The sequence below is a fragment of the Zootoca vivipara genome, chromosome 2 (genome assembly GCF_963506605.1).
Source record: "Zootoca vivipara chromosome 2, rZooViv1.1, whole genome shotgun sequence".
NCBI lineage: Eukaryota > Metazoa > Chordata > Lepidosauria > Squamata > Lacertidae > Zootoca > Zootoca vivipara.
Window position 1 is genome coordinate 94,493,833 of NC_083277.1, and position 11,661 is coordinate 94,505,493.

Genomic DNA, 11,661 nt, shown 5'->3' on the forward strand with positions numbered 1-11,661 from the left:
GTAAGTCGCTTTGTACTTTCAATTCTCTTACATCTGGAAAGAGGCATCTGTGTCAAGCTTACACCGTTTGTATTCATCTCAAGTGTGACTCAATCCCTTTCATTCTGCTCATTTTCTCCTGATCGTTGTGTCAGAATGAAAATCAGAATAGTAACACACAACAGGGACTTATTTTGGGAACATATTCATTTGAAATCTGTTTTCAGCTTAAAGAAAAATATGGGAAGCTGTTGACAGAGGTCTATTAAGTTTTGGGGGTGATGTTTTTAAAATCTTCCAAAACTAGTTTCCCTCTTTTTTCAGGGTGACCATAGATTATTTTTGTATATGACATCCAGGATATAAAATAATATCCAGTGATAATTGAAATCTATTGGCACTTATTCACTTTGTTTCAGTATCTCTACATTGAAAGCACTTCCATTTAGTTCATTCTGAAGAGATTTGCTGAGTTCTGAAGCAGCAGGAAAAAACAGGGACTCAACACTTGTGATTAATTCAATGAGATGGGCTTATGGGCTGATGCAAATACTGGAGGAAATGGATGTTCTTTCTATTTTTAAATGAAAAGTGGGGGCGGCAATGAGTCAGCATGTTTCATGCCTGACCATGCTTGATCCTCAATCAATTTTGCCCTCCATTAATAAGCGAATTTTTTTTACATGACCAATTACCTGTTTTGAGGCTGGGACTGAACTCTCTGCTAGTCCTGGGAGGCTGGCAGGCCTCCGGGGCTGTCTGTGCTGGAAGGGTTCGATACTGAGGAGGAGTCAACTCTTCATCACCAGAGAAGCTCCTCCGCACCCCACCTGTCATGGGGACGCTCGACAAACTGACAGGCTTCTTCCCAACTGGTATCTTCCTCTCTAAACATCAAGTCAAACTAAAGTAAAACACTTAGATCAAAGTGTGTTAAAGCAACTCAAGACTAATCACTCACTGAGAAAGGCCTCCAGTTGGTGCTCACTGGACTTATGGACACCTCGGTGCATGCCCACATCTTCATTAACTACAGCCAAGGGAATTATTTTGGAAAGTGTTGCTGGTGACTCATGGCAGAGCCACAGAACTCTATGAAACATCCTCCTATGACAACACATTTTCAGGAATCACCTTAAATTTACCACTCTCTTTTATGGAAGAAATACAAATTTGTTAGTGAAAAAAATGATGGTTTCATATTGCTCGTCTCACATCTGGATTTACTCCTCTGTAGCAATTTAAAATCACAGGCTAACCTAGGTGTAAAACCTGCAAACTAAGGGTTTTTATAGATAGTTAAAGTCACACCAATTAAGCACATGCTTTGCTATACAGAAAACTACTTTCTACGATACCTCAGTCTAATCCCTTGTGTCTTGATAAGTGAAGAGTGCCTACATGACCAATCTGAAGAGCTGCTCCAAAAAAAGGACGGAAGTGTGAATTCCTTTTATTTATTTATTTATTTATTTATTTTAAATGCTTATTGCATTATGTAGCTGTTGTACACTGCTTTGAGGCCTCTTCGGCTAAAAAGCAGCTTATAATTTTTAATATAAATATAATAAATATGACTACTAAATGCTTGTAAGAAGAAGGCACTGTCATGAATTAATCCAACTGCATTAGTTTACAGTTTCCTACAGTAAAAGCAAGGTAAATAAAGCAAGCTTTCTTCAACTTAAAATGCCAAGAGTCTGAGCAGAAAATCAACATACAGTAGGACTAATCAGACTAGTTGTTTCCATCTCATAATAAACAGAGGCAGATTAAGAACTTTCCTTTTAGTTCACTATCAAATAGTACACATTCAAGGAGTTAAGTCCTGCCACATAAAATAAAGCATTTTAGCTGAACTTCACCTAAGGCTCCAACACATTATTATTTTTAATGGGGTCAGATCAAAGGAGACAATCGCCATAGAGCAAAGTCAAAAGCAAACAAAGAGGATGAAACAAGAGGCTTGCTACACAATAGTCTCCATGGTTGTCAGTTCCTCCATCTCAGAAGAGTTCTTTAAATTAAGGGTTGAGCTAAGAAAGGTGCAGAAAGAGTAACAAGCACCAACATCATTTTAGAGTCTTATTTTTAGCAAACAGGTTTTGTCCTAGCCTTATTACTTTGAAAATGTCTATATCCCTCTGTGAATTTAAAATCTGTCTAACTCTAAAGCAACGCTAAGGACTTCATTATTGGAATTAATGACTTCGCATTAACTGTCGTGATAAAGGGGAAAGAGAGAGTTAAGGTATTTGTAAGTAGTAACAAATTGTATGCTGTGGAGCTATTAAAAGCGAGAAGATCACCTCTACTAATTGGGTGTTTGAGCCTTTCTAGAAATCGAAAAAGAAACAACATTCTGTTTCCCAATAAAATAACAGAATTCAATCTAAAGAAAGTGCCAGTTCTACAGGGCAAGATACAGTATGTTAGCAGATACACCAGGATTCACCTTCCTCCCCATCCCCATGCAACTCACACATGCTCCTACCTGCTCCAGATACAATGGACTGGTCATGCTCTCCGTTTGTTGTTTAATATAAGTGGGAAACTTGGCATTTCAGAAGGAATTTGGCTGAGGCTACAATCCTAAACACACCTAAACACACTCAGGAAAGGCTATCCACTGGTTTGTATGTTCTACTCCCATGTGTACTAATCCAGTTTTAGTAATGGGAACAAGCACCGAGACCACAAGCTCCTTCCTCATTGCTTGCATCCTAGTTTAATCAAACCAACATTCTCTGCTCTTTCCAAAATGGGGAACTGTGGTTTAATATTGATTTACCAACAAGGATCTTAAACCAACTTCAGAGTTTAAAATCCTGATTGGTAAAACTCACATTAAACCACAGTTTCCTGTTTTGGACATAACTATTAACTGTGGTTTTATTAAACCAAGGTGTAAACAAGATGGAAGGAAGGTGTCAAAGGTGGGAGGGGGTGGTTCCATCACTTGTTTCCAGCTCCTAAAAATCATGGTTTAGCAAACTGTAAACCAAGTATCTGAACCACACCTGTGGGACTTGCTTCAGAATAAAAATACAAAGGAATACAATGTACAATGGATTTCATTTCAATTCTAATGATCTACACTGCCTGGAACAAAATTAAAAGTTCCATGTAGGCTGAGCCATTAAGGGACACTTAACAGCTCCACTGTAATGTGTGCCTGTCCAAAATAAAGTTTTCAAATTAAAATCTAATTTGGCTAAAATATAGTACAATTTCATTACACTTCCCTATGCAAGGAAGTCTTTCCAGTGTTTCAGACTCTCCATAGGTATTTATAGATCAATCTTGCCAGCTCCTGTAGCCACAAAAAGCTGTCATCTTTCAGATGAAAATACCAGCATGAAAACCAATCGAGCAAAATAAAAATAATGTCAAACTTAACCTTATATTGGTCAAGACACGCAAGAAAACATTCTACGCTGAAGTTCTTTTCTAAGCTCTCGCTTCAAAAAATAATTCTTCATTTCTGTTTCTACACTCACCCTCACTTTACTCTGTATATTTATTATAACTGATTGTTCTCTAACTTTAGATTGAAAGTAATTCTATGTCAGACATAGGCAAACTCAGCCCTCCAGATGTTTTGGGACTACAACTCCCATCATCCCTAACTAACAGGACCAGTGGTCAGGGATGATGGGAGTTGTAGTCCCCAAACATCTGGAGGGCTGAGTTTGCCTAAGCTATTCTATGTGAACCTTTAAAGGGCATTAATTTTTAGTTCTATGAACAACATGGCTTAATAAAATATATCATCTATCTTATATTGGTGAAGATGACAGTACTACCCTAAACAAAAATCAATCAATCTCTTATCATTCTGGAGAGAAAAAGGTTTTCTATGAAAGGACCTAAAACTGAAACCAAGATATTAAGTAGAAACTACCACAGAGTTTGCTTTAAAAAAATACTTATATTTGCACTTTATTTTATTTCACGTGACAAAAAAATTACTCAGTTTAAAAAGTTTTCCTTGTGCCATAATGCACTTTAAGCTTGAAAAACATTTCAACAGAAAGCATCATTCACAACCATCATTTTTCCTGAGAAAAAAAAGGCAGTTTTGGAGCAAGAAGGTAAAAACAAATAATTTTTGTTACCCACTTTTCTTGTGTCCTTTGTATTGTTGTGACTTTGACTTTTTCTTCTGCTTTGACGAGCTTGACTGACCATCTCTTGATGCTGAAATATATGTTTTTAAAAAGAAAGTGGATTTGAACACCTTTTTGTGTGCAGGCAAAACACTGCAGATGAGATGCTTTGTGTTTCAGAAGCCTCGTGGACAGCAGCATCTATATTCAGTATAATTTTAGCCCTGTGCCTCTTGAAACTGCAGAATATTCTTGAAATTTTAGACAGAGCCCCTCATTTCTTTTAATATCACGTTATTTGATCCCACATTTGACAAAGTGATTATAACGTGATAGGAAGCGAAAAGATCCAGATGTGAATTAACAACTGTGTTGCAGGGTAGTAAACTACATAGAATCATTCCCCCCAAGTCAGGAATGATTAATACTTTCACGTGTAAAATCATTTTACAATACAAAATGCACACCATCTGGGCCAATCAGAACCATTCTGCCTTTTAAAATATGCTCAGTACAACTGATAACTAATAGAGTCCAAGTTGCTAAACCTGTTATATGACTCTACTACAACTGATCGTTGTAAGGGCATCATTAAAAGATTGCAATGTATCAGAGAAATAAACCAAAAGTCAGAACAATGGGATAAAAATATAGTAACAATGCAAACACATACATTGTTTATCTCTTTATTGTACTGTATATTTGTGAATTGCCTCGAGGAGCATGTAGGAAATGAGTTAATTAAAGTAATACATGCAAAATTACTTGCTAATCTACATGACCATACATGATTCCCAATAATACTGCATTAAAAGCAACTTGCTTTCTTATTTGCCTTCCAAATATCAGTGGTGACAGGGACAGGATAAGACAAACACCCTGAAGTATTACTGACTACAGAGCAAAACAGTCTGAGCTCTGGAGTATTAAGCAAATGGCGTTGTGTAAGTCCAAGCCAATTGCCCAGACTACACCCTTGCGCTAGCTGGTAACATGACAGCAAATAGACTGAAAACTAAAAATAGAAACAAAGATATGAAAAAGTTTACCATAGAGAGGTCTGCTACGTTTCAGCTATAGAAAGTTCAGAGAGAAATTAAGGGCAACTTACATTGTGACGCAGGAGGCTGTAGTTGGTAACCCGTTAGCTGACACCATCCTACAGGGTAGAGGTCAGGAGATTCACAATCCACCCACTGATCATACTCGTCTTCCCAGCCATCAAAATGTATCCTCAACAGACGGTGAATAATACGAGTTACTGTAGCCACACATACTAGACGAGGTTCCATGAGGTCCACAGCCTCCAGCTTCATTGAAACATGAAACCCATGGTTTGGAACTTCCTGGAACAGAGAAGTAGGACAAGCACATCATATTGCTTTGAAAAGCAAAGTTGTGTGATTAAAACACGTTCAAAATCACCTCTCCCATAAGCCCTGTAAGAGAACCTCTCTCTCTCCTGGTATATACTTGTGAGCACTCCCATTCTACCAAGGATCTCCTAGAGTTTTATACCTGCACCTTTAGTTCACTTTGGCTATAAATACTGGGTTCACGAGACCCCAAGTCAAGTTACCGGGTTATGCTTTACTTTAGTTGTCAGTTGGTACTTGTAAGGTGGAATGGAAACTGTAGCTAAATAGGCTCTATGTGTATATTTCAGTGAACAGAAAAATCTGGTACTTAGGTCCACCACTGACAGCCATCCAGCCCCCAAGGTAGTGGTAAAGCTGGAACTAACCACAGGATAGGATAACATATCAATATTGCCTAAATGATATATATATGTTGAGGGTGTGGCCCTTTTAACAGTTGTAATTTCCTGGCACTTTGGTGCATAAGTGAACATGGAAAGCCCTTAATATAACATGTTAAACAGAAAGGTATTTGATAATTGAATCTCTAATATATTCATTCTTCTACCTATCACTCCCTGCTTTCACCTCCCGCTTCTCTCCCTCTGCTGTACAAACCATGCCATGTCCCCAAATTACAATGTTTTTGGAAACTGAAGTGTAGGCTTCAGAATGGAACCAATGATTTAATAAGCTTTACTTAAAAAATAAATAATTTAATTTGGTACGGTCATGCACAACAAGACTTGCATACATGACATAAAATATTTGAGTTTTTCAGTGTTGCATATCCTCAAGGAAGAGAGGCACAGAAATGGGTGCATTCACTACATCCCAGCTATGATATTCCTGTTCCAACTAAAGGTGTTCATATAGCATTCAAATGCCAATACTGCAATACTGGGATAACTCTTTTCCTTCTTCAACCACCATTGCATTTCATTAGTCTTAAATCCACAGGTTGAATCTACTGAAAGTACTTATCTGCCAGTGCTCTTTTCTATTTATAGTTAAGCTGCTTTCTGTAACAGCTACATGTGAAGACATTTTCTAGATTCTATGGGGCGGCAGACAAAGGAATGAGCACCATAAACTGTAGGTACACTACAATTATGAAATATTTTGGACTTACCTTGTTAAAGAACTTCACAGGAGCTGCTACTGAACCCGTTTCCCTGAGGTAGTCAAACCATTTGAAAGGTAGTTTTGCATAACCTACAAGGTATTAACAGTTATGTAGTAACATCACAAAAAACATTTGCCCTGATCTGTACACAGACACACACACACACACACACACACACACACACACACACAATCTGCCCCAAGCAGTTTGATAACCATGGAAGGACAGGGTATACATTTCTTAGAATAAACTATGAAGTGACTCCTCCCAAGTGGGATCATCAGTCCATCTAGCCCTGCAGAGTCTACTTTGCCAAAAGCTCTCCAAGGTATCAGATAGAGGTCTATTTTACCTTACCAGAGATCCCTTTCCCTGTCGTTGCTTGAAACTCAATTGAGGGCCCTCCAGATGCTGACAGATCACAACACTAGTTAGAACACTTACTGGGGGTGAAGAACATTGGAATCCAGCCCTAGAGCCTCTGCATGCAAAACATGTGATCTCTCACTGAATCATGGCCCTTCCCTCAGCAGAAGTGCCAGAGTGGAATAAAGGACCACAAATGTACATCCAGAGCTCTGAATAAGAGGCCACCCCACTAACCTTAAATGCAAAACAAAAAAACAAAAACCCTTGACACCCACTGACAGTTTTACCCTGCATGAATTTATCCAATTCCCTTTAAAAGCTATCTAAAATAGTAGCCATCACATATCGGGCAGAGAATTTTACACATTAACATTGTCATGCAAAAATGTACTTCCTTTTGCCTATCCTGAATCTCCTGCCAACTAGATTCACTGGATGACCTTGAGCCCAGATTTTAGGGGGGAAATCACAGGAAGCAAGCAATCAAACTAGGCAGAATATGTGCTGTTACTATGCCAGTCTGGCCTAGACAGGTGAGAAGAGTGCCACTTACTTTGAGGATATCATAACTAATGAAGAGGTGACATTAAACCGTAATGCACCTAGCCTAGCTGCTTGTCCCATCTACACCACTTCAGCAAGCCACAGCAGTGGCAATTCTTATACTCCTTTACTCTGCACTGTCTAAAAAGCAAATGGGAGAACCAAGACAGAAAAAGAGAGTTGCAACATTCCCAGCCAGCCAAAGGATAGTTAAGCAAGCAATAATGAAACACTTGTCTGCTGAACGACGATTGGCAACTCCAAACTAGAGTTTGAACAGAGGTGTGAAGGATATGATTTTTGGAAACAAGTTTAAGGAAAAAGAAATGAATTATTTCACACAACACGGCTTGCAAGACATGTATAGATTTATGCACAAGAAGGTATGAATACCTCGGGGTGGAGTTAGTTCAATCATGTTAATTTCACAGAAACCAACGGGAAATATAGAAGGGGAGGTGGCATGGTAACAAAACCAGTCAGACCCATCTGCTGCCTCAGAGCCATCGATCCCAATCATAAGATATCCATCTGCTAATACCTAAACAAACAAACAAACAAACAAACAAACAGAAGTTAAGATTTAGAAGTTAAAGTAATTTAAAGGTGGGCAAATACCAGGAAGTGAAGAGCAAAAGTTTTAAGGGAAATTCAGCTACTGGTTGATTTGGCAACCCTGTTTTAAGACAAACAACAATATTGTCCATATGGTTCCTGAATTTTTGTACAACACTATGCTGGTTACAACCAGTACCTATGTAATGCTCCTGATCCCTTAAAAACATGAGTTAAGAGAGCAGAGGCAGACCATATGATTTGTTTGTTTAATATAATTCCCCGCCCCCTTGCAATACTTTAAAATCACAAAACAACTAATTATATATTGAAGTACAATACACAATAAAATACATAAATACACAAAATGAAAATCCACTTAAGAGCAATAGCAACGGAAATTACAAGCTAAATTAAACTAACATATTTACCTTTCTAATTGTTGCCACACATATTGCAGAAAGGTTTAATGGATCTATGGCTTCCAATTTCATCCCCTCCTTGAACCATTCTCCACTTGACTCGGCTTCCTTTACCTAAAGAAACCACAAAAGCATTATTTTGAGGCAACAAATGGAAGCAACACAGGTCAGCATCACAGTCTATTTGCTTCTCCAATTTCAATTTCAATGCTGATGAACAATTCCTTCCATTATAAATCAAGTTCATTGCAAAACATCATACCTTAGCAAATAAATGTGGGGGTGCATCAAAATAAGAGTCCTGTTTCTTGGCAATATCTGTGAAAAAGGGAAAAACGAAGATGAAGATTTCTAATTTACTCCTTCAAACATGTGACCCTTTAAAAATACAAACACCTACCAAAACCAAATAGAGCATTAAAAAAAAAACTTTTACTCCATAAAATGTATACACCGCTTGATGGTTTAAAAAGCAAGCAAACCTCAAAGTAGCATCTTCCTCTGTCCGACTCTCATATCTTGAAAGCTGATGTGAACATCAATGTGATATATTAATTTGTGTGTGGGAAACTCTGCACAAGAGGAGCTTACCAGATCTTTTGAACCGATGTCCTATACTCCGAGACCAACCAATGGGATGTATGAGTGGGCTGTACATATGGCACCAGAAGTCATCTGTTTTGTCTTCACTTTCTTCATATACCAATCTTAACCTGCCTCCGATTACGCTGTCTACAATTGCTACCCGTGTTCGGCAGAGGTGAGTTTTATCAACAACTTCTACTCTCATAGAAGGCTTAAATGGATACTGCATGCTTTCTGACACCTGAAAACATATAATCGTGCAGCATTAACATATGTACCTCTGCAAATACCCACCTACAACAATAATGTGAATCTGCTACTGCCCACAAGTATCACAGGGGTTGCCTTCCCCTGTTCTGCTCCCCCTCCCACACCCAGTTTCATGATCAGTCAACAAAGACAGGTACCGTCACTTTCAGACTTTAGACTGCCAACTAGGAAAAGAGCTTTTCCTGTGGTGGTCTCATAATTTAGGCTTTGGAAACTTTGATTTCTGGTTCAACAGTTGCTGCTTTTTGTTGTTGCTGCCAGCTTTTGCTTTCCGCTCCAATTCTGATTTTCATATTGCATTTTACTGTTTAACTTTTTTTAATGTAACAGCTTTTAGAATATTCGTGCTCAAAAGCATTTTGTAAGCTCTATAATAAATAAGCCAAAAAGGCTGACAAGGGTATTCTTTGTAACCAGCCTCACCTTCTGAGAGAAGTCAGGAGGAAGAGTTTTGGCACCAGTGAGTCGTTTCACCAGAAATGCTTTCCAGTTTGTGTATTTGTGTTGAATGGCTGCCAAGATTCAGAAAAACAAACAGACATTAACCACTTCTGAAAGTTTTTACTGCAAGTCGCTGAATGAGCAATGTCAAAAATTTATTGTCTTCAGAATTTACTGATAATCCAGATATGCTATCGTCGTGAAGTACTTTTAACTATTTTGACAACAACACGAGTTAGACGCAAGCACATCCGTTCATATGATAAATACAAAGAGAGATATACAGATGTTGTCATATCAGACTTACACTTAACATAAGAGAGTATGTAATGTAAGTTAAAGGATCAGTACAGAGCGCATAAGATAAATTCAACTAAAGGTCAGCCTGTTAAAAGTCAGATTTACGTACATCGAGGCGGCACTAGAGGCTTCCCACTTGTTGCACACCAACCAACTGGATGGATATCAAGACCACAGATGTTACACCAGAAGTCGAGACTTGAATCGCTTTCAAAGCCTTCATATCTTAGTAAAGCACTGTAACCTGAAAGAGAAGAAACTCTCATGCTGATCCACGCTACTCTTAATGAAGAAATGCACCACAATCAAACACACACTCCCCTTCATTTGGAACAGCTTCCAGAGGAAGTGAGCTGATGTTGGAAGTGGTCTTTGGCTGCCACTGCCTATACTAGAGCTGTGAAAGAAGGGAGGCACCACAGTAGAGGTTGGGGTAGGCGTGCAGGGAGATTAATGTACTTTGGCAATAGGGGAAGTTCCTACATTGATACTACAGTCGTACCTTGGTTCTCAAACAGCTTAGTTCTCAAACGTTTTGGCTCCCAAATGCCGCAAATCCAGAAGTGACTGTTCTGGTTTGTGAACTATTTTTGAAAGCTGAACACCTGACGAGCTTCCGATTGGCTGCAGGCTTCCGATTGGCTGCAGGCTGCAGAAGCCGCACTTTGGTTTCTGAACGTTTTGGAAGTAGAATGGACTTCCAGAAAGGATTCCATTCAACTTCCAGAGTATGACAGTACCATACTAGGGGTCACCAGCAATGGCACTCATAGGTCTCTTCCTCCATGGAAATTAAGCTTGAATGAAGCAATATATTGTAGCCAATAGAATAGGTTGCAGTGAGTGTAGAGGCACCAGCTTCTCCAAAGGATTGGATATTGTGTGACGTCATCTGAATATTGAGGGGGCCCAGCCACCTCAAAAAAAAATATTTGGGGGGCCAAAACTGCTTGGGCCCCTAGGAGTTGGTGCCTATGATTGCGTGCGTGTGGTGTCTACAACAATTTCTCCAGTTTGTAAGTGAGCTCAGAGGCTCAAAAAGGTTGGCAACCCATGCACACTACACTGTTAGAAGACATGGCCCTGAAATATATATTTTTTCCTGGATTTTAAGGCAATTTGTTTTACATGGGGTTTCTCAATCTATGTGTGGGAGCCTGTTGGTAAATTCAGCTTGATTAATTCGCCTGACTTATGCTGGTGCTTTAACTGCTATCGCAATGCAAACATTCAAAGGTCAGAGAGAAAGAAAGAGCCACAAGCCATGAGTGTATAAAACTTGCTTCTAACACCTAAAAGTGCTTTGCTTGGAGGACAGCAGTGTGTTGATCATAAAGGGAATTTCACATAATGAAGTCTGCAGGGAAAATTATGAATCTTAGCTCAAAATCACAAGCAAGAGACTTATCAGGAATCAGGGAAACTACTCAAAGGCAAAGTTTTTCAACCCCTAAAGTTAAAATCATATAAATTGTAGCTTTAATAAGATAAAAATTACAATTACTCCTTGTTTGTTTTAACTCGCTTGTGGGAACAACTCAGAGACTGTGAAAGAATGAAGGTTAACAACAGAAAGAATGAGTGGAACCATCAGAAATGACTAT

General features: G+C 38.8%; 1 protein-coding gene across 13 annotated transcripts in view; it reads right to left on the reverse strand.

Annotated features, from left to right (window-relative positions):
- Positions 1–11,661, reverse strand: part of MBTD1 (mbt domain containing 1) — a 46,832-nt gene that overhangs the window by 11,885 nt on the left and 23,286 nt on the right. For 8 of the 13 annotated variants that reach the window (XM_060271887.1, XM_060271886.1, XM_060271890.1 and 5 more), the window contains 10 exons: positions 10,167–10,301; positions 9,740–9,828; positions 9,053–9,287; positions 8,724–8,779; positions 8,471–8,575; positions 7,878–8,025; positions 6,579–6,661; positions 5,200–5,434; positions 4,102–4,179; positions 675–866 (listed from right to left, as the gene is read on the reverse strand). In XM_060271887.1, coding sequence (XP_060127870.1) covers positions 675–866; positions 4,102–4,179; positions 5,200–5,434; positions 6,579–6,661; positions 7,878–8,025; positions 8,471–8,575; positions 8,724–8,779; positions 9,053–9,287; positions 9,740–9,828; positions 10,167–10,301 — 1,356 coding nt within the window. The remainder of the gene's footprint in view (positions 1–674; positions 867–4,101; positions 4,180–5,199; positions 5,435–6,578; positions 6,662–7,877; positions 8,026–8,470; positions 8,576–8,723; positions 8,780–9,052; positions 9,288–9,739; positions 9,829–10,166; positions 10,302–11,661) is intronic. The other 5 variants (XM_035104321.2, XM_035104326.2, XM_035104325.2 and 2 more) reach the window with 1 other exon arrangement.